Source organism: Myripristis murdjan, chromosome 18, assembly GCF_902150065.1.
Source record: "Myripristis murdjan chromosome 18, fMyrMur1.1, whole genome shotgun sequence".
Classification (NCBI taxonomy): Eukaryota; Metazoa; Chordata; class Actinopteri; order Holocentriformes; family Holocentridae; genus Myripristis; species Myripristis murdjan.
Window position 1 is genome coordinate 16,412,061 of NC_043997.1, and position 23,812 is coordinate 16,435,872.

At 40.1% G+C, this 23,812-nt stretch overlaps 1 protein-coding gene across 1 annotated transcript in view; it reads right to left on the minus strand.

Annotated features, from left to right (window-relative positions):
- LOC115376791 (phospholipid-transporting ATPase ABCA1) overlaps positions 1–23,812 on the minus strand; it is a 185,306-nt gene that overhangs the window by 57,783 nt on the left and 103,711 nt on the right. The window contains exons 34-39 of the mRNA XM_030076559.1: positions 18,034–18,128; positions 16,841–16,946; positions 12,371–12,445; positions 8,212–8,381; positions 2,257–2,434; positions 677–792 (exon numbers count right to left, since the gene is read on the minus strand). Of these exons, the coding sequence (XP_029932419.1) occupies positions 677–792; positions 2,257–2,434; positions 8,212–8,381; positions 12,371–12,445; positions 16,841–16,946; positions 18,034–18,128 (740 nt within the window). The remainder of the gene's footprint in view (positions 1–676; positions 793–2,256; positions 2,435–8,211; positions 8,382–12,370; positions 12,446–16,840; positions 16,947–18,033; positions 18,129–23,812) is intronic.

The window sequence follows — 23,812 nt, forward strand, 5'->3', positions numbered from 1 at the left end:
ACTTTCCAGTTGCACTCTGACAACCCAGCGTTTTTAGGTAAGGATAGAGAAATAGGACTATACAGTTCTGCACGGTATAAACTTGTGAGAGCTCTGAAGAACAGCCTATGGAGTTTAGTGCCTAGCAAAGCCAAGAAGTGTGTGTACTTTTACAAGAGTCTGGTGCCTGGTTTCACAAGATTTAATTCTACTGAATGCACCCATACCAGATGACACGTGCATAACTTACACAATGTATCAATCAAGGTTCATTTCACACTCTGATTGGAAGTGAATCTTTTGATATTTACAGTCTGAATGGTAAGTGGCAGCAGCATGTGGATGCAGCCTCCAGACTGCCTTTAATACCCTTATAGGTAAAAAAAAAAAAAAAAAAAAAAAAAAAATCACTTGAAATTTCAAGGAGAAGGTTATTTTACATTCTTTTGTTTACATTTCCATCTGCCACAAGGGCAAATGCCTGAGTTTTCTGTACAGAGATGGCAAGAAATTCATCAAATTTATGCCTCTACCATAGCCGTGCACTCACCTATGTGACGTGGCAAATAAATGTTAAACACTTCCAGACACGGGGTGCTACATAGCAAAGACGAGGAACTTTGAGAAAGGTCCAAAATGTGTGGACAAAAACTGTAGGTGTGAAAACCGCCTTGGTGTACTTATTTGATATACTTACCCATAGAAAAGGAGGAGGAGAATCAACGCAGGCAGGTTTGAAGGGGAAACATAAGCCTTTCGTTGGAAGCACAGGAAGATCAGGACCACAATCAAACTCGGGACGATGTAGTTACACTGTCAAAACAAACAGGCAAGAAAATGAGCGGCGACTCCCATCAGAACGAGCATTGCCCGGCGGTGTGGTTATGAAATTGGTTTTTAAGGGCCTTATTGGCTACATCAAGAGATTGCTTGCTCTTGACATTCTTTCTTTATTTTTTAAAACAAACTGAGGGGACATGTATTTATGAAATCTGTAGATGCCTTTTTAATTAGCACTCATACAAACCCCCTTTTCATTTTCACATTAATTCAGTGAATAACAGACACCCAACCCTCCTCCATTTGAGGTAAGTGGTCGGCCGGTGACACATTGCATTGAACAAGTGAGCAATGGGTTTGTCATTTTGAAACCACAGGCCTAATAATAACAGTTGTTTAATGTTTTCTTGACAAAGAAAAATGCTGAAAAAAACACAGAGGGACCTGTCAGCATAAAGAAAATCATAATATTTTTCATTTCCGAGAATATTGCTGTGTATTTATCATGGGATTGTGCTTTATTATCCATATTTCCTTTTGCTGCCAAGCTCTCCAATGTGTAGAGTACATTAACAATCAGCAAAGACACAATGAAAAAACACTTAACAACACTGAATTTCTGTACAATAACAAAACAAAAACAAGTGTACACAAATAAATCCTTGAAAATTATGAACATACAATGGTATATGCTTTTATATATCTGACACAAAAAATGAAGAAATAGTTGAAATGTTAAGAGGCTTTCAATCTGGAGTCTCTATAATATCCCCATGGTGAACAGAGGATGTATGCTAATACAGACAGCTCCAGGCTAAAATCATTACACCAGCTCCACAGTGCCATTGTTCTGCCTCTCCGACAGCATTTATCCACCATATCAATGAGCTGCCTAATGCCATTGCTTTACCATGGCTACCTGATAAAATGTTCACTCCCATTAGGCCTCAAGGAAACTGCCAATATGCAACCACGTCACCTCCCAGTTTGGTACGGGTAAGCCTGTTGAGCATAACCAGTACAGGCAGCCGGAGTCGATAACACTGCAACAGCCAATAACGGTTACTTGCTTACAATGTTTCCCAAAAGCCAGCGGTGTCAAAGGGACATTATCCATTTAAGTGGCTGAATTATTTTTTCAATATAGCCTTGGGTGGAAAAGATCTTCGGCACAGCTGATGAATATCTTTCTTGAACACTAGCATAACGTGAACTACATAGAAATTAAGGGTGGGCAATTCACACAATAGAACATGCTTTTAATTTCTTTCCTACATGATACACACACACACACACACACACACACACACACACACACACGTAGGTATTTGCCCTGAGCGTCACATTGCAGCATTCTGCCACACTTCAGAAGTCAGATTTCCCGCTCTGTCACAGGCACACAGCAGGTAATGAGGCAGTGGTGTTAAACTGTGTACCCCCTGCAGCGGGATCAATTAAGAGGTGATACAGCGCGCTCGTGATAATGCTGGTACCTACCATGTCCCAGGCAAAGTTGGCCAACCAGTAAATGGCCGGGTTTACACCGCTGACAAACTGCAGATGCTTGGCTTTGCTCACCCTCTCTTGGATAAGGAAGAGGACAAAGCTGGCAGGGATGAAGGACATGGCAAAGATAACACAGATGGACACCACCATGTCGGTGGAAGTTGCGGCCCTGTGGTTGGACAGAACACAGGAAACAGGAAGAGATGTTAGCGTGTGCACTGAGACAAGGTCGTCAATGTAGAAGGGGAGATTTATGTAGATCAAGATAAAATGTAGCCTCTGTATTATATGTTGCATGCTCATTATATCAGATACTGTAAGACACTATAAATCAGTGTAAACAATGTGTTCTGTGCTCTGTACATATCCTTCTTGATCTGAGCATGACTGTGGCAAATGGCAGGAAATGATTTTGTCATATTTTCTTTTGGCTGAAGTCTCTCTATACTGTAAAGCTGTCTTATGTGTGTGTCTATAGATAGATAGATAGATAGATGTGTGTGTGTATATTGTGTATAGGTATAGAAATATTGCTCTTTTAACTCCACACAGCATAATGAGATGTACTCGGTACATGAAATGTGACGGTTGTGATTGATTGATTGATAGCTGTCACTCGATTACCCCTGGTTCCTCTACACTAAAAATGTATGTACTCTAAAGTGTGTTCAGTCAAAACTGCCTACATGAAATGGTATATCATGAAATATGTAATTATAAGCTAAATGAAGAAGACACATGCTTCTAGCTGAGTTGTGAGATCTAGTTTGAAATTCAGTGCAGCTGTAGTTATTTCCAAGACGATACGGCGAACTTGATTTTCCATTTCAGTGAGCAGTCGAGTCATTACTACTTGCCAAAGTCTAGCTATGTATTTAATTCCTTTACCAACAATGAAAAGGCCAAGCCCTCCAAAAACTTTGACCCACCAATTAGCCTGCCGAGGTCATTAAGAATCAAGGAAGGTCAGAAATATCAGAGGAAACATTGGTGCTGAGGGCAAACCGTGCTTATGATTTTATTGCTGTTAAGATATTTTGACAGCGACAAAGATCTCCCTTTGTAGGAAGTAAGCAGCACTATCTTTTCCAGTGTCAGGCTCCATTCAGCGGTGAAGGATGCTTTCATTACTGTACATGGCAGCGTTCCTACATATTCTGCATGATATATTTTATAATTGGGGAAGACTGATGCACTTGTTGGTACTGATGACTTAATTAGACGATCAATCTGACAGGCAGCTCTGACAGGCACCACACAGATACATTCATGAAAAAAAAACAAAGAAAAAAACAACCCAAAAAAAAAATTCTCCATGCTGTTTGTACATGACAAATAAGCTCTGAGCATCACTGGCCTTCTCAAATCATGATGGGCCATTGTGCCACTTTTCTTTTGTCAGTTCTGACCAATTCCTGTTGGTCTGTTTTGATAAATCATGTCTTTCTCCCTTCCCTCCAGTGCCTTATCTTGCATTAGTTAAGTTGCAAAAGATGAAGAAAAAAAAAGTAATGGAAAGCTAAGTTTAAAGATCAAAGGTTGATTGAAAAGATTTGGCTTAATCTTATTTGACTCGCATGGAGCTGTTTCACAGTAAAAGCCTCTTTTCTGGCCTGAGTGCTTCCTTGTAATCATGTCAACCTTGTAAAAAAAAAAAAAAAAAAAATTAAAAAAACAGGGAGCGCCATCAAAATTTTTGATCAGTTCTTACATACACGACATATGTTTAAATCTTTCTTTATTTTTCATGACAGAAAATGTATTTTTTTTCTCCTCCAAGACGCTGACCCTCGTTTCATTGTCATATATCTTCATTTAGCCCTGAGAATGCCCTTGCTGTGTCTGCTCAATTAGCAATGAACAAAACTGTGGAATATTTTATTAACCCCCACCACCATCATTCAGTTCCTCGGCCTGTGATAATTTCTCACAAGACTGCGTGCTGGGTAATTAGCATATTAAATAAGCTACCCTGTGCGGCTACATGGCTGTATTTATCAGCGCCAACCAGATTAGAACACACAAATATGAGATCATCTACCACAGTGGGTGCCACCTCACATTTCAACAGGTTTCAAGCGACGTGCTCTAGCTGAGCAGGCCGAGAGTTTAAGGGGACAACGTGACAAATGATCTAACCTTGAACGTTTGAAACTGGCTAATTGCTGCAAGGAAGAGGACAAGCCACCTGCTAATGAACTAATAATGGGACAGCAAGAAAGACGAACGGTGGGGGTGAAGCTTTATGCGCTGATTTCCCTTCAGTGTTCATGACAAGGTCTCGGCTTCAACTGTGGAGGTGTAGGAGGGCTAACAACCCTGAGATAATGATCTACTCTTGAGCTTCAAGCACACCGTTTAGGCCATTATTTGTATTATGCAGTACTATGTAAATTAAGTGAGCCATTTTCCATTTTGATAAAAGTAAATTAGGATGAAGCTGACAGGTCGCCTTTGTATTTATAATTCCTTTGATGAGCTTCTTGGTAGGTAGCGGTATTTCTACCAGAGTGGAATTACAGAGAAGAAACAATACAATTCATTTGTTCTAATATAAGACTGCTGGCGTCCAATAGTAATTCACATGGAATTCAACAAAGTGGGGAGGACAGCCAGTTGCTGTCTGTCCACTCTAATGTCAACAGGCACATGCAACACATATTCCTCAAAAACTTTGTCATTTCCTGGTCACAAAAAAAGATAAAGGAAATTGGAATCATGGGCAGGAAGGATGAAATGATTTAAAAAAAATAATTAATTTGATCATTGAGGAAAAGAATAGCCAAATAACCAGTTTACATATGTTAGTGTTTTGACAATGAAAAGTTAAATATTCATGAAAATTAAGAACTCCCTAAAAGCAGCTGCAGAAATCAGAGAAACAAGGCTTTAATTTGCGTCGTAATTAAGAGAACATTTGGAGCTGCCTCATTGGCAATGAACTAATTTTATGGACTCATCACCATGCTCATCGTAACAAGGCAGAAAATATGTATTAAGTATAATACAACCCTTGGCGCCATAGCTGTCACCGTCAGTCTTCAGCCTTGTTAGGATGGGATGTGTTTTCAGGACAATGTGCGGAATTGCACAGGACCAACGGAGGCCATCGGCCAAAGTTAGAGAGCTGTGAGTGTCTTCCATGTACATATTGTCATCACATCAGAAATCTACCATGAGTCCCACATAATGTGTGCAAATGAACTGACATGCTTGAACAACAATACAGAATGACAGCAAGAGCAAATGAGTTGCATCTGGCCCAGAGCTGAGAGTTTGGGCTTGAACTCAAAATCACAATTGTTGTTTGCAGTAAGAAATGGCATACCCCCCCAAAAGAATCACTGGATATAGCAGGGACAGAAGTGGCAAAAATCTCAGAGAAGCCAATACAGATTGTTGAAATTTTACTTGAAGTCAGAAAATGACTGGTATAGCATAGTTTGGACAGGACTAAAATTACAGATGTGCACCTGTAATGATTAAATTACCCTGCCTCCCCTTATAAAACGAACCCTGTCTGAATAAGGATTGTGATTCATAATAAATGCATTTGTCTCTTGATGACACCATGGATAAAAGTCTCACTTTCCCTTTGTCTTCATATAATGTGAAATCAGTTGCAGGGTACTCCTTTTAATTCAAGGCAGCCAGTAATGCAGTGGCCACAGAAAGAAAAAAAAAAAAAATCAGGTCACAATAAAACACCATAATTCAAAGTCTTTACTAGAGGGTTGTCTGCGTCTGTGGTAGATTTCACAGCCAGACAAAGTGATACCTAAAATGACTCTGGGGCACATCATACTTATGATGTGGGCCTATCACCTTAAATAACATCAAGAGATAAACTTTTACTATCCCACCCTCTAATTTTTACCATCATACAAATGGCTTTTGCAAAGTGGTGTAACCATTATCCTGACGTTGCCCATAATTTCAGCAATTTGAAGCATTGTAACAGTTAACCCTCACCACTTCTGGGGAGAGGAAAATTGCAATTTAGGTATGGAGTCTCATATAAACAAAAAGCATTATGAAACCAAACAGTCTTCACATTGTGCTCTCTCCAGTGCACTTACCTACCTGGTGAAGTCATGACTAACACCCTTAAATCTGAGCACCCAAACAAGCCCGGTCACACAGCGCCCATCAACACATGCTTGGGTACGCTCTGCTCCTTTTCCTCATCTCCATCTGCAACCGGCACTCCTCATTCAAACCGTGATTGAGTATCCAAGCTAATCTGGAAATCATGGTTAATAAATTCTATGTGTCACAACCGGCACAGAGAGATATAGAGGAAAAGAGGCTCAACCTGAATCTATTGTGGAGAGGCCATCGTAATTATCTCCAAATCCTCCTGGTGCAGCCCCACTCTCTAACTCAAGGCTGTCGTCAGCACCTGATCACGGCATAAATACCTGACCGGGGGGTTGCGCTTGCACAGCGGGGAACACAGAATAAAACTGCTACTCCGGTGTGACTGGTGACTAAATTGCCTATATAAAGCCCGACATTGTGGTTGCGCCACTGTATGGAACGTCTCGCGGTGTTAGAGAATTTAGTTTCAAAATACTTAATACTCTTCATTAAAAGCAGTGTGGCTACATTGCATTACTACATTCTGTACATAGTTACTCATTATAATACTTAATATTATGTTCACTAATGGCTTTTGAGAATCACAGATACAAACACAAATTAATGTCTGTCTCTGTGTCTAATAACTCTTTATGTAAATCTCTTAATTCCTAAGTCAAAACACAAGTCAATCAAGCATCAATTATTATTAAGTATTATATTAATTAGCAGAGAATTTTTTTTTTTTTTTCAGTCTTTGAGTCATCCATTCTTTGAATCCACATTGGCTGACCAGTAATGCATGTTGCTTACAACTGTAACTAATATGACTGCATTATAAACAGTTAACTCTGTTACCCTGCACTCTGTCTGTACTGTTACCCAGAAAAGTAATAATATTAGGTGACACATTTAAGTGCATAACTCGTCACTCGCAACACTGATAGGTTGTGGCGAGTCATAAAATTCATATTGAGTTATGACAGCAAAACATGAATCTGCTCAAAACGCAAATCCCTCATCAAAATCATAAAAAAGAAAATGCAGAGCAGATAGATCCATATGGTATATGTTAGTGTAAGATGTGGCTCAGCACATCATTAATCTCTGACTCCCATGGGAAGCTGTTCCCTTGCTAGCCCTGGTATAAGTCATGAGAAAAAACGGTGTATCCTTGCATGGGGTTCCCATGGGTCTCCACATGTGTGCATACCCACACAAATCCCTCATCTATCTGTCTTATGCTTCCCATTGTGCTCATCCACATGCACTCCCTTGCCTATGTTGTCTCCCCCTACATTGCTCTGCCTTTTTCTGTCTTCCTCTCTTTTACTCTGCCCCTCTTACTTTGCCATCTTACTTAATTGTCAAGCCACCATCAGCCTGTCCCTGAATGCACTGTAAACACTGCACAGAGTTACTTTTAACGTGTTTAAATCCTCAGTATATACACTAGTTCAAATTTTCAGCATTTCATGATATTAAATCTAGCAAAACACTGTTCAATTTAACATCAACAATTTGATGCTAGCATTGTATGTTAACTTGCAGACTAACGATGCTAATTGTCATTGACACATCATTAGGCTTTGCATGGGGAACACTATTTTATATTATGCAAAGCATATCTCACCGCAGGCAGTGCTTCTTGCCATTTTTTTTTTTCCAGGGCAGAACATACTGGAGGGCACAAAAGTTGTAATCATGACCTACAGCACTGGCAGGGAATTTGCAACTTATGATTCTGAAAGCACAAGGCCATCATTTTAGAGTAGAAATCCCGTCCTCCATTTCAGATTACCCACAACCACCTTCCACCCTCTTCCACCCTTGTCCAGCCTTTCCTGGTCCAAATTACTGACTCACAGAGCTAAGTAGGAGAGCTGCTCCTTGGTGAGGTTGAGTGGGTGGCTGGAGACGGAGATGCCATACTGCCGGGGATCCTGTCCTGTCGGCAGGCTGCCTCTCAGGATGGCATTGTTGGCCACATTGAGGAAGGACACCACGCCGTGCCACGCCTGGTTGTAGAACCACACCTATGGAGGTGGAGACAAACATTATAGCACTAAGAGTGGCATATACAGAGGCTTTGCAAATGTGTCAACCGAATCTTGTGGCATCTTAGATTGGTCTTAAATAAATAATTGTTAAACTTAATGTGTAACACCAAGCTATGAAAAGGAAACACAACTAGCTGAATACTGAAAGAGTACATATCAATGCAGATTTCTTAACAAGACAACACTCTGTAAAGAGCAAGAGTCCACCATGATCACAGACTGTCCCACGACAGACCTATTTCTTCTAAGCCCTGTCCATTACCATGCTCCTTCTTCGCTGGCCCATGAACCTACCCACCAGGTTTCATGCTAATGTGTCTGATACTTTTGGATTTATACAGCAGATGGACGGACTTGGGCGACGACATAACCCCCGCCGTAGTTTTACAGATTTGTTAGTTCTTTTTCACCCAGGAGTTGCACATGCCTCCTTCACGCACCATGCAGTGTACAGTAAGTGATGCAAAGTCTTAAAATGTAACACTGTCGGCCCCCTGTTGAGCTTCCCAAAATATTAGTTATTGTAAATCAGTTGTATTCTGCTTCCATTCCACTGTTTGCCATTATTTGTGTTGACAACTAGAACGCATGTAGACGTACAATTTTGTCTTACAGAGGCTTGAAAGCATAATAATTGCTGTCTCCAAAACAACAAAAGATACCCTCCAGTATAATGATGTGCAAATTACTCTTGTCCACTTGCAGCGTACAAAAAGGGCTTTGAAGAGAGGGGTCATAACATCTCTCAAACATTTTGAGGGCACCATCTACAGCGATGAGAGCGAGCCAGCAAAGCTGACAAACATTTCTTTTTATTGCATAACAGCAACAGTGATGTCCAGATTCCAATGTGAAGTAGCATGCCAGTTATAAAAGAGTAAAAACAAAACTGTTAGGCATTTTTGCTCATTTTCCCTTTAATGTGAGTGGTTCTTTATGTCTGTGGCTTCTGGGTAGAGAAGAAGAAGAAGACTGTTTGAGAGAGGGGGGATGAGACAGGACTCCCTGCTGATAGTGCAGCGCTAATTAGGAGTGGATAGTGTTTGAGTGGTTGTTCCCCTCTAGTGTCAGCCTTAACACTACACTGCGACGCAGCGCAGGACGTGGAGAAGCTCGAGTACACACAGATGTACACAGATGTGCACACATACACACATGCTCTTCTCTCTGACTGTCTGTTTGCTTAACTGTCCTGCCTGTCTGCCTCTCTCTCTCTCTCTCTCTCTCTCTCTGTTTCTGTCTGTCTCTCTCAGACACACACACACACACACACACACACACACACACACACTCACACACACACTATATGAACACACAAATTGTTTTTGTGATACTGTATTTCCCTATAAGGCATATGGTGCTAAATTAGAAATTTTAAATCCATATGCATCTACATATATTTAAAAAACAACAACAACAAGCTAACAGTCATGATATCATGGAATTCAAGTGTATAACTGCTTCAGGAATTAAATGGCAAGTGAGCTTTCTGGGGAGTAAAGCAGCAGCACTGCGATCTTTGCCGTCCTCTATGATATATATATCTCCACATGATATATTTAACTCAAACTGTTAGATTAGATATCTGCTTTTAAAGTAGCTTACAATTCATTATACCATGCCATGTCTGAAAATAAATCTACCCCTTGCTGGCCAGTACCGTTGGACATGGGCTGGTTGCACAGGGGACATAAGAACCCGTTTTCACTCTAATGCCGAGTGGCACCCGCTTTTACAAAATCCACATCACGTGGTCTCACCAACATGCTATTTGCATTAACAGACTGAGCCACTAGGCCATACCCTAATATTGCATTTTACAGTAAATTACTCATGAGCCTGAGTGACCTGGTTGTGTGGTCTCCTCCCAAACATTTGACATGTTATGGACTTCAATTCCACCTATTTTCACACTGCAGCCACTATGCTCTCATATCATGCTCCGAGTGGAAAGCTCAATTTCTGTAGGTAAAAATGACAAAAGGGATACTGCACAGAAAACATCAGGAGATGGACAAAACATGATCATTTCACCATTTTCCCATTTAGCAAAAACACAGTAAACAATGAATAGTGAAAATCTGGCAATATCACAAGTTAAAACTGTATGGTTGGTCATTTATTAGCCACCATTTGCTCATGGTAGCATCCATCACATTCTAGCTTATAATAGCAAAAATCTTGGGCACATTTTTTTTTTTTTTTAATAAAAGCCTGGAGGTAAAATGAACTGTTTGTCATTCACATTGTGTTGTCGCTAGACTAAATTTTGCCATCACACTTTGGGTGTAAAGGTCTACCTGTCTCTTTACCTCACCTAAGAGATCTTTTAGTTACAGTGCATGTTTAATATTATTTTAACCTTTCCTTTCCTATCGTGTCACCTGAAATACTTTCATACAAAAGCTAGGATGTGAAACGGTGACTGCCTTGCTCTTCCAAATACAATAAAAAAATAAATACACCTTTTAATTTAAGTGGAGACCCTGAGTGTACTGCTAATAATACTGTAGAACTGCATTAATAACCAAGTCAATTGAATCGAAACAGCTGTGAAGCGTGGGTGTCATGCACAAGAAAATCTCCCTTTATGTGGCCACTGAGCCTCCAGATTTTCCGTTCCAGCTTTTGTTCAATGGAGAGGAGGTGAAATGACTTCCACGAAATGCAACCTGGGATAAATCACAGCCGTATGACACTGTCCTTCTGTTTGCAGAGTTTGAGCTTCCCACCCTGGGAGTGACATAAGAGGATGACGGCCGCTGTGTGAATATGGTCAGTTGAGCTCAACATCTGTCTTCTGTAACCGGACTCTCCTGGTTCCCCTCACTGTGTTACAAAAACTAAAAAAGTCCTCCTGACCACTTAATCCCTAAATGCTCAACGGAGCTTCTCAGTGCCCAATAATAGATGACCGGCTGTAGCAGATGCCTCCCAAATGTGAATGTGTGTGAAAGTATGAGTGTGAAAAGAGCTTATCTGTGCTCAGCTAAACTGTCCACTTCCCTTAATAAAGATCCTGCTATTCCTCTGGATATTGGTACATGGATGTCCATTTGCATGTCTGCAAGCCGTTTCTTCACATGTAATGATGTAGCAATTTATACTTCCATATCTGCTCTGCATGTATAATAATGTAAAAAAAAAAAATACATAAACAAACACACTGTGCATGAATCATAGATCTGTAAACATCAAGATATCCTCCATGCATCTGTCAACGAAGACACTGCAGCTCCATTTATGCGGTGAATTTTCAATGTTATTTTAATCAATGCTATTTTAATTAGCTAATTACTGTAATTACTTGCTGTATCATTCTCCGTTCCACCCGTTTTTCCCCCAATTAAGTTTTTTTCCCCTGCATTTCCAGTGTGTGTACCGCAGTCATTTATTGCTGCTGCCCCCTAGTGTTTGTCAGGCATCCTGACCAAACAGTAGGAGTCACCTGGATCGGCGTTAGCCCTGCAGGCGCTCATTTTATTGTTGCACCCTTCTTTTCTTATGTGTTTCCAGTGATACAGTGATAACTAAATACAAATTTGTCTTATCCTGAGGCAAATTATCACCATTACAAACGAATCAATTTCTTATACAAAAGCGTTCATTTATACTTTTCCCTTCCTTCCTTCCTTTCTTTCCTTTTCCCCTCCATCTATTCAACTTACCAGATATTTGACACTGCTCACTAGAATTTATACTATAAATTTATGTTGTGAAGGTTTGTGTCAGCAATAAAAGGACAGATAAACTATCCTGCAAATAAAAAGGGCAGATATACTGGGCTTTGTTGTATTTTGCATTCACTACATTCCTGTCCATATCCAATACGTCGAAGAAAAAATGGAAACCAAAATTGCAATAAGTTAATTCCTCACCCCCCCCAGGGATCATTAAAGTTTCATCTAATCTTATTTAATCTAAGAGTACAGCAAGGGGGCACATCACAATTAAAAATATAATACCTTTATGTTGTTCCTGGTTCCCAGCTTCTTCAGCAGAATCTCAGCTTTCTGGAAGATCTCATCAGTCACATTATCCTAATGAAGATGAGGCAAACAAGAAAAAAAAAAACAAAATAACCCACAAAAAGAAAAATGAGTTTGAGACTTAATTGGATACACTTGGAAAACCACCACTCCTCTTTGAAATGCAAAACATGAGGCAGAGATAAGAATTAAGACTTCCGAAGAGGTTTCTGGTTCACTGAGACACTTATTTCTGACAAACTCAGGAAAAAGAGTGTCCCTTGTTATTTTGGTTACTTGATCATTCACTTGCTTTTTTTTTTTTTTTTTTTTTTTTTTTTTTTTTGACGTTTCTGTTTTATTCAGTGGTATAAAACAAAAGCAATGGATCGGAGAGCTATGGGAGATTGTGACGATGATAGACAGCAAAGTTTCAAAGATAATGTTATATGCAAAGTTTAGAGGTAATTTAAGTGATAAATGTGATAGAAAACAATGATAACTAGATGCCATACCAACAATACTGACTGATGTTTAATAAATGATGATAATAAAATATATAATTTAACATCATGTCCTTATAGTGTATTATGACTGGATTGTAAGTGGGGCCGGGTAAGAGCAAAAACCTCATAAAACATTACATAGATATCCCAATACCTGTGTCACAACATAATTTGTATGACAGTGCATTCCAAAACTTTACAGTGTTGAATGAAAATACATAAAGAGAGCTAAAAATACACTACTAAACCGGTAAATTGATAAAACATACACATATTATATAACAAACTGACTCAAAACAGTTGAATTTAATATATGGAAACACAATAGATATTGCACTTACTTACCAGGGCACTACTGTAAAGTGCACATGTGATAACATCATTTGAAGATTAAATGCATAAATAATACCAGACTGGTCTCACAGAAATACATGAAATAAGCAGGGATTTCTTAACATGCATCATGTGGTGGTGTCACAGAATGGTTAACAATTACAGAAACAATGCCAATGCAAGATCAATTAGGATCCTTACGTCTTGGCTACACCAATTGAATCTGTGGGCCGCCTGCCAGCCTACGTGCAACACAAGAACAAGAAAAAAAGAAAAGAAAAGAAAAAAAAAAGATCAGCCATACAAAAATAGAGATCTGCAGTGCAAAGCCCACGGGGATGAGTGCAGCGTGCGTGGTCAGTGTAACAGCTTGTGTTGATTATAACAGACACGTTCTGCTGTGTTCTGGTGTTGGGTTCTGGTGTGTTTTGGCTGTTAGTCATGTTGGACACACAAATTACTGCTAGTATAAAGAGCGACAACATCTGTGTTAGCAGATAGGATGGGATGGTGGATTGATCAGTCACTCAGTCTGAACTCACCTTGAGGTGAGACCAGTGTTTGTTTCTTGTTTATATTAGCTTGCTAACGTTAGCTTAACATTAACTTTAACATACATGTGGAAGTGGCTTGTAATTTCAGACCCATGACTGTGGCATGTAATTTTTCCTCATCGACTCTGCGTCAGAATTGATTCTGTCTTGCCAGCATGTAATTTTAACCCATTCAGTGGCACACCCACATAACACGCTGTTATGACAGCTTCACATATTTATGTGAGATCTGGATGAATGATACATATCAATACAAGGAGCTACAGTGTCATTACAGTGTTGTGAAAATATCACAATGCTGAGCTGCATTGATTTTTTTATTTTTTCATTTCTTGGGTAGAAAGAGAGGGGTTTGCATTGAAAGAAACGATGGCAGCATTCCATTCTAGTTTTCCAAAGTTCTAATTGTGAGTCTCTGAGTCGTGATATAAAGATAAAGATGAAAGTGGGTAATAGAAGAGATAAGGCTGCCAGAGAGACTAGACCGGACGGGCTGCCTTAAGAATCTGCTGCACTCTGCCCAACTCATGTTTCATGTGAAATGGGCCTTGGGATGAGGGCCTGAGATGACAGGCATGTGATTTCCAAAGTGTCATGTTGATGGCATACCGCTCGGCTCAGCCGTGAGTGCATTGAGCACATTACATGTGTGATATAAATGCAAATGGATCCCCTGTTGGACCCTGCCTTCATCATCAGGCTACAGTGAGAAAGGGAGAGGGAATACGGGGATAGTAGATGGCATGGAGTGGGAAGAGGTCGTTTCAGGAGAGTCTGGGTGATGATTGGAAAGAGAGGTGGGGAACAGGGGAAAAAAGGGAAAAGAAAAATCAAGAAAGACATTGCACGAATGTATGTGCATGCTCAGGTGCAAGTGCTGGTTTGCACTGAGTGTGGTTTTGAGAGAGACAAAGGGGAACGAGAAAAAAAAAATCTCCAGCCCAAAGAGAGTTACTTAAGGACAAAAGGGCTGAGCAGATCATTTCACGTCTTTTCCTCCTTTCTCCATCCCAGAATCCTTCACTCAAACAGCTCTTGCTACCCTCGCATTGTGGCATCCACTGCCCAAACTCACAAAGTCAGAAATCTCAAAAACAAATTAAGAATAATTTTTTTGCCCAGACATAGATTTAATCTGCTCCTTTGGCATAACCCAGAGTGTTTACACATCATTTCCATAACGCAGCATGAAGTCTTCCTCTCCTTCCATATCACGCTGTGAAAGGGGAGAGGAAAAAAACATCCCCATCTTCATTGACAGGAGTATTTGTGTTAAATAACATCCCCCCTGTTCCAGCTCATTACCTATTCATAAGCCGGGTGGAGAACAAGACTCCCACACTCGTCCATAATTCTTTCTCCCTGTAAAAACAGAGGATCTTTAAAATGTTTTGACTTGTTTCATTTTGATGGGAGGCTTGCACTGCCTTGCATCGTGCCAGGCGGCATCGACAGGCGGCCTTCTGGAGGATTAGCAGCGGCTGACACGAGACAAGAAGTGGGCCAGCGGCTGCCTGGGTCTAATCCCTGACAACTCCTCCCTGCTCAAGGACAATGACAAGGCTGGTTTGGCCGGCAGACCTGCTAGGGCCACGGCTAACAACACAGCAATAAAGCCACTCAAGTGTGTGGTGACTTTTGTGGCTAGTATTCCAAAAGTGCTTGCACAGTTCACTGGTCACAAGCTCTGTGTGAGAAAGAGTATGTATATATATATATATGGGTGTGTGTGTGTGTGTGTGCTTGCCAGTGTTTCATGCACTGACCAGAAAGGAATTTATGGCTTCTTTAATTAGGATCTCGCTATGGAGCACTCAAGTAATTTTTGAAAGATTTTTTGCAAAAACTTTTCAGGGAATAACGGCATAGCAACACAATCTACATAACACAGGGCACGAGTTGAGATACATTCCTGGAGTAATTATACATTTGCCGGCGCATGGACTTTCTTGTTCTCATCGTTCCCATCATCTCATGCAGTGCAAACCCCTCTATTTCTACCTGCAAGACATGGGAAATGCAATTAAGCAGAAATTTCAAAGCTCACTTCCCAGGCTGCGCAGGTGGCTCAGAGTGCAAAAACACACTGCTTCCTTTTACTGTCTAGCATCGCAATGACTCCGGAGCAGCAGAAAGATAGACATATCCCAAGGACAGTGTAGTGCTTTAATAACAAGGAGTGCGGAGCTGGGACAGCTAATGCCCGGCCATTAGGGTTACATCATCAGCACAGCACAAATTAAAGTCACATTAGTGCAGAGATCCAAGACAGAGAGGGGAGCCTGGCTAGGGATGAACCCGGAGATGCCTGAGGGCAAAGCAATGTGCTGATCTCAAACTAGTTTGAACGTCCACAGGTTTGAAATTTTAATGAGGGTGTGTGTGTGTGTGTGTGTGTGTGTGTGTGTGTGCAAGAGAGAGACCAAGAGAGACACACGCGGGGAAGGAGAAGCAAGTTTGTATGAAGTTCAAGGAATGGTGCACTTGAGAAAGAAAGTCTATGAATGTGTGTGTGTGTCTTTGTGTGTGTTTTGAAGAACTAGATGCAGCGAGTTTGTGGATGAAGATCAATAAGTGTACAAGAGAAAAGGTTTGCGCGTGTTTGCGCGCAGTGAGGACCTCCAAATTGCTAGATTTATTCACAACATTGGAGACAATCACAGCCTGTTGCCATGGACACTAACTAAAGTAGATTTGAACAAGGCTCGTCTTCACTCTCTTGCTTCCTCCTCTCTCTGCATGTGCTCTCTTCTCTCTCTCATGTGTTGATATTTGACTTCATTCAAGTATATATGTGACCATGTTTCACAAAATCCAAACTTGACGTCAAGACCTTGGTGTATTGAATGGGGTTTATTTGGCCTTGGTTTTGTACTTCTAAGTGCTACAGATAAACAGATCCTCGGGTCTCTGTGATTCTTGGGTCTTTGAGGATGCCTCTGGGCTTTTTTCCAAACCTACACTTTTAGCCCTCACACTCCAACATTCAAATATTTTGCTCTCAAAAGAAACTGAATTATTATATTGTGTTACCAAGACGTTTCACCTTGAGGATCTCAGTACGTATTGCATACCTGGAATGAACTGAACAAGCCCTTTATATCCCTGAACGCAGCTCCAATTTCTGGCTCTGTCAGACGGACTTGGGAGTTGACAGCTCCAACAGAGATCCCTCCATACCTGGAGAGCCGGAGACAAGGGATCAAGTGGAAGTAAGCTGACATATGCACAAAGATGTGGGCATAAAAACGGTTACTATTATGGAAACGATATATAGACGTGTGGCTGGTAAACATGAACAAATCAGAGATGTATCAGGGGTGTGAATTTTTGGCAAAACAGACATTCAAATCAATTCACTATTCACTACTTGGCAATTTGATTTAAGAACAATATTTCTTTTTTTGGAACAATTTAGTTTGAGTTTGTGCAACACAAATCAGAATGTAAGACACTCCATATGAATACAATCAATAGTATTACTTTAACATTACTTAAGGGAAAACGTTGATTGCACTTTGGAATTTCGAGGTATTTTGCTAGATCAGCACTTGATCTAACAAAATACCTGCATTTTTTTTTTTTTTTTTTTTTTTTGCATTTTTGGGGGGGGAAATTGTGGATGCATCATTTCAAAACATTTCATATCAATTCCAGCCAATGTCAAAGCAATTCAATTTAATCGGTTTATTTATTTTAGCAGACTGATGTGGTTGAAAATTGACAAACAACAACAAATGCCATAAATGTATTTATTGATAATAAATGAATCGATACAGCCATAATATGATGCAATCAGTATCCATCAGCATGCCATCAATTAACAACATATGATCATTTAACTCACTGGCAGTTCACTCAAATGTTTCCATACAATAAAATGACAAAATAAAGGAAGCCCGTCAACGTGTGGCACAGTGGGAGCTGTCAAAACATGATGTGCTGATGGAATTGGCAGCATTGCATGAGAATTTTTTCCCCTCCTTTTTTTTTCATGTTTCCCCTCAACCAGCCATCTAGAGGTTTATATACATATATTTCCTTTACAGTATAATCCAAACTACCGAGTGAAGGTACAGAGCAACTTACATAGTAATTTGGATCTGTGTGTGGCAAATAAAATATCAGCAGCCAAAAAGCAAGCATGTATGCATTTAGCAAACATTCATTGGATTTAAAATAAATAAATAAATCTCTCTTAATGCTTTGATATTTAAAAAAAAAGTGCTACTAAACTGTGGTTGCTGATGACACTGACATGCAATACCTTTTTTTGCCCGAGTGCTCATAAGTCTTGACTAAGAAGTCTGTCATGTTCCGTCCGGTTAAATCCAGCAGTGTATCCGTTGTGTTCTGGATCCTCTGTAATCACATAACAAACAGAAAATGGTGTCAAAGTGTAAGCATGTGATACACATGTCACACACTGCCTCTTAAAAGGAAAGGAGACCAGATGTTTTTTTTTTTGTTTGTTTTTTTTTTTAATTATTTTTTTAAACAGGAAGAAATTCAGAATTCCATCAAATTCCGATGGGAAAATTTAATCAGCCAATCACACTTTCAGATTTAGTGTCGCTGCACAACTTTTGTATGAATGAAAGAATGAATGGATGACTGAGTTTGTGTCTTGTTTTGTGACCCATCCCTAATGGGATTATAAGACACCAAAAAACAATCTACAAATCATTACAATCACTTCCCATAACTGATAGCTGTCAAGTAAACAGTTTACACACAGAAAAAAGAAAACATTTAAGCAATATTTGTATCACACAAGCCAAAATAAATAAATCATGTAGATGTTCTCTTTGTTTGCTTATCCCATACTTTCTCTAGATAATCAGCAACTGCAAAAACCTTGTATTCAAAGAGCTATGCAAGTCTACCTACATCACTTAATCACATGAGATCTGGGTTTTGACACTTATTAAATACTCTCAAAACGCAAATCATGATATGAAGAACAATGAAACACAAGGTGAAACTTGTTCTCAATTTCATTCAGATCACAGTAATCACAGATCCGCTCTTCCTCCATACCTCCCCGGATGCGGCCTGTCTCTAGGTGCAGTGCTGCGAGCCCAGGCAAGCCAAAGCAACACAACTGTTAACCTGCACGACACTGTGGACCACCAGGGAACTGATACAGGAAAAAGTCAAATGCAGGGTTTTTTTAAAAAAATTCTCTATTACATTCGAGTGACTGATGTGACTGTTTACCGTTGCCATGGCAACAACAAGGGCTGCTGCAAAGCGGAATGTGGTAATCTTGATGTTTCTTGTTGCTGTGGATAGAGCATATGTACAAACCTCGGTGAATGGAAAATAGTGTTTTTTTTTTCTGTGGCATTAATGTCCTTCAGAAAAAAAATGTTATTTTGACTCCACGCTGTCTAAAATGTGGAGTGTGCCTTAATGTGAAAAACAAATGACAATACATAAGATAAAGACAATTCCCAGTTCAAAAAGATAGGGATCTGGTCTTGTTGGTTTCAATCCTACTTCCCGTTGAAGCCAGTATGCACTGTCTCCTCCTATTATAAAAAAGTTTTGTACATAACATCAGTCTAGGTATTTTTTCCCCCTTTACTTGAACTTAAATTTCACCCTGACATTTTTGATGACTTAGCGACCCAGGTAAACCTTTCAGAACCTCTCATATAATTCTAGAAATGCGTAATATTTTTTTATAGAAAATGGGTGAAGTGCTTTTTTTTTATATGGAGAACTTATTTATGCTCTTGAGTGCAGCGTAACATCATGAGCTGAAAGCCCACCCACAGAGGGACTCAGGAAGGTGCAACTGCTCACCTACCCATAAAGAGCCAGTCAGTCAATGTGAAATCCACAAAACTTCAAGGGAAAGAACATTTCACAGCAGAGCACAGAAAGGTGATATCCATTCACAACATTGTGGAGCAGACTCTCTGAACCCTTATCATAAAAGTCAATTAAGGCTGGCTGTGGGAAGCCTGCCTGAAATCCAGTCCCCCACCAAAGCTGCAAAAGCTGTGGCTAATGTCAAAGGACCCTAATTAGACACCCTTCTGTGGATAAATGGGTACACTCAAGCATCCAATTAAGAAAGGGTGCGACACACTGCCATGGATACACTTTGCTATATGTGGACTGATATCCAAGTAGAGTAAACACCAGCCCACTTTAGCCCTGCTCATTTGCAGGGGTAACATTATGCTAATTGTCAGTGATCCTTGGAAAAATGTAATGGAGACCCCCGACCGCAACACCGTTTCCTTACTTATGCCCTTGTTATCCTGGCTAGTCACTCTTATGTACAAACAACCTACTCAGGCCTTTAGCCATGGGTGAACTACACACTGTGCATGCTCCCCATTTGTACATTTTTTTCCATTTAATAGCATGAATATTTATGCAAATGGACAGAGGTCTTTAACTCGTCCCAGCCTCGGGCCAGGGCAAAAGGAGGTAGAGAGATGAGGGACAATGAAAGAAGCATCGCAGTTTTCTTTTAATTATGCATCCGGCCTATCGTTGGCTCCTTCAGATCATCGTGGAGAAGTTTCACCCTTAGCTTTTGGCCTTCATGATGCAGTGCTGCTCTATATGCACTGATGGTGTAGTATCTAGTATCTAAACTGGGGACAGGATATAGAAGTTAAAGGAAGAAAAAAGTCTGCAGAGATACAAGGAGAAAGCAGAGCAGGAGCAGTGAAGGACATAAACACAGGTAATTCTTTATTTGGACAGACCAACGGTCATGAACAACTAATGACTATTTTCCTTGTCACTTAATCACTGATTAATCGTGTAGTCTATAAAGTGCCAAAAATAATGACAAATGCTCATGGGAGGTTTGCAAAGTCATGTCTTTAAATTTCTTCCTCAGCCTGACCAGCAGCCAAAAGCCAAACATCCAAAGTATTCATTTTATAATATGAATAGAGAAAAGCAAGCACATGTTAGCATTTTAGTGATCTTAATGAGGCTGTAATCAACATTTTGCCAATTTTAGTTGATAAACAACTAAAACGATTAATCAGCTATTGAAATTATACAGTAATTAGAAATAATGAATAGAATGTTTGGTCACAACTGCTGGGATGTATCCCCGCATGAGTTTAAGAGCTTCTGCAAAAATAGTTTTTACTCTTGCCATGGTTAACAATTATCCACACTAGATAGTTAAACATGTACAGATGTGGTGGACACCTGATGGTCGCAGATTCATAGTTTCCATCAGACTTTGCCCAGGGGATATAATTAATTTAATGCCATGCGACTAATTGATCAACAAAGAATCTCAGCACTACTATTAAATGACCAAAAAAGATATTCAACAAAGTGTAATTTTCCAATCTGATGCATCTTCACAGACTTTGTCACCCTAACTCTGACCTTCACCCAGCCCTTCTAATATTAACCCCAATCCTAAAACTGACCCTACTGTAGGCACTGAATATCTATAGATTGCTATAGATTACTCACACAATTATTAGTATCTTTTGAAACTCAGTAGACACATTGTAGTCACTTGATAGGAAGCATCACCATTGGACTATCCAAATGAACTGCAACTGAAAACCGAGCAAAAACTGGAGGACAGAACAGAGGAGAAAAGGGAGGAAGAGGAGGAGAAGAAGTGGAGCCACAAGGTGAAGAACAAACAGAAGGAGACAGCAGAGGAGGAAGAGGAAGAATAGGCTCCATCTGGATTATGAGCCAGAGATAAGGAGGACGAACGACACAGCAACCTTGGCTTATTTCTGAACAAACATGCTTCTCTTTCAAAAGCCACAGGAACTCAGGAGCAAACAAAGCCAAAAAATGAGAGCTTTTACACTCCTCTGTGTGTTCAGTGAGTTTATACCCAAGCACACAGTCAGCATGGGTCTAATTACTTTGGCCATGGTCCATATTTTCCCCATCAAAAAGACTGATATGGGAACATTTCCTGCTACAAAATCACTGTGTAGTACCTGAGCTTCTCTTGCCTGTATCTCTTGCTCATTACCTGGGAATCGCTTCAGTGTGCTTGGCATTCTGTACATGACATCGGTTCTCCATCACACAGTGGTAGTTTGATAGCACGGGAGGCAAACAGGGGTGAGGGAAATGTAAACTAAGGAGTAATCAAATCTGGGGAATGAGCTGGCATACTCAAGCATTGGAGAGATGATAAGAGACTTTGCTGTGTTCATATTAATCTTGGCAGTGTTTGTATCGCGCTGTACCTCTAAGGTAAAATTCAAATTTCATCTGGCGTGCACAAAGGGAAGCAATCTTGGGAATGCAGAGCGTTCCTATAATTAAACATGTTATGTTATGCTGTATGATCATTTGTCCTCTGACTTTGTCAGTCCTTGAAGTTTTGCAAGTGATGATCAGGTTAATTGTGTTTATGCAAAACAATGTGTTTATGTTCATGTCTTTGCAAAGTTCTTGTAGAATTTTCAGATTCATTATGACAAGGTGCACTGACACGAGAAGTGACAGGCCAGTGACTTTGCTTGAGTGTACGTGAGTGTGTGTGTGTCTTGCCTGCATAGCACTTTTAATTCTGTTATGATAATGTCCAGTGTGATCACATCACAAGAGGCATTTATAAAGCCATTACACTGAACTAAACCAAACCATTGGACAATAGCTGGAGTGTCTTGTGAAGCATTCAAACACTTACCAACACACACAGCTATGATCCAAAACAAAAAGCTGCTGTGACTATTCTTCCCATGGTCATGAGAGATTGTGTTGTGCACATCAACAACAGATGACAGATTTTCATCCAGACCCCTTCTGTTGTGTTTAGCTACAAACAAAGAAAATAAATCACTCTGCCCCATCCACCATCTGCCTCATCTCACAATTCAGCGACCTTTTTGCTTTTGTTTTTCAGCACTCTAGCCTTCCGCCGAGTATGGCTCCGGACAGGTCATTTTACACTGAAATGGATCTGCGGGTGTTGGGAGTCAAAGTGACAAATCAACAGGGCCTAGCAGAGAAAAGATGTGTCAGCCTGTTTTGTTCCCCAGCTTGAGTATAGACTGTCAGGGCTTACAGCTGAACTGTGGTTTAGCTTGAATTTGTTCTTTGCCAACAGCTTGGCTGTCAGAAAGAAAGCCTTCCATCACCTGTAAGGTTTACATACACATTATCCTTTCATTGCCAGACATGATATAATAATATATGACTGGCCCTGATTTTAGGTCACAAACTTCAGCTGACTGAATCTGACTAGATAGCCTACATTAAGCCTATATTAATCCAGCTAGATTAAACAGCACTGTAAATTCAATCCATTCCCTCTAATTCATTGGTGTATTAAGACCATTAACAAGATATCAACAGACACTGGCATTTATAGAGAATGTATCACACATCTGCACAATTATCTAGAAATATACCAACGATCAACATGTATGGCAGGACTTCCTCAGCAAAAGGGTACACAAAGCACCTGTACAGAAAGGAGTCAGTGTTGGTGTTTAAGCAGCTTTTACAAAACCACTGACAAGATGAGGGTAGTTGTATTTCCACTACAGATTTTCTCTAGAGAAGTGGTGTAATGAAGAACCAAATGGCTAACTTCAGAGGTCTGACAGATTATGCCAAGGAGAGTTATTTGAAAGCACGCTGTAGTTAGGCCAGTCTTCATATGATAACAATATCAATCGTAAAACTGCAAACGTGGCAGCTTTATCAATTCCTCTGCACGCCCAGCAGCCTATTCATCTATGAAGGTTAAATATCACCAGCTAACGAGAGTCAATACCTGAGAATTGATAATGGGCTTACTGTTGCATGCCATTTCCATGGAAACAATGATTTCACACCACCTCCTGTGGTGTTGCGTCCATGTTTTTTTTTTTTTTTTCCCTCTTTCTTCCTTTCTGTAGTTTCTCAAGGACATATTGGGAGGATAGCTGGGATGAAAGATAAAAAAGAAACTACTATGAGGCTGGTACTCTATGCCATGATTTATTCAACAGGGGAGGCTTTCAGGTCAAAGGGAATATATTCTCACAATGTGCTTGGCTGCTGTTGGTGGTCTGTGCTTAGGACTTGCA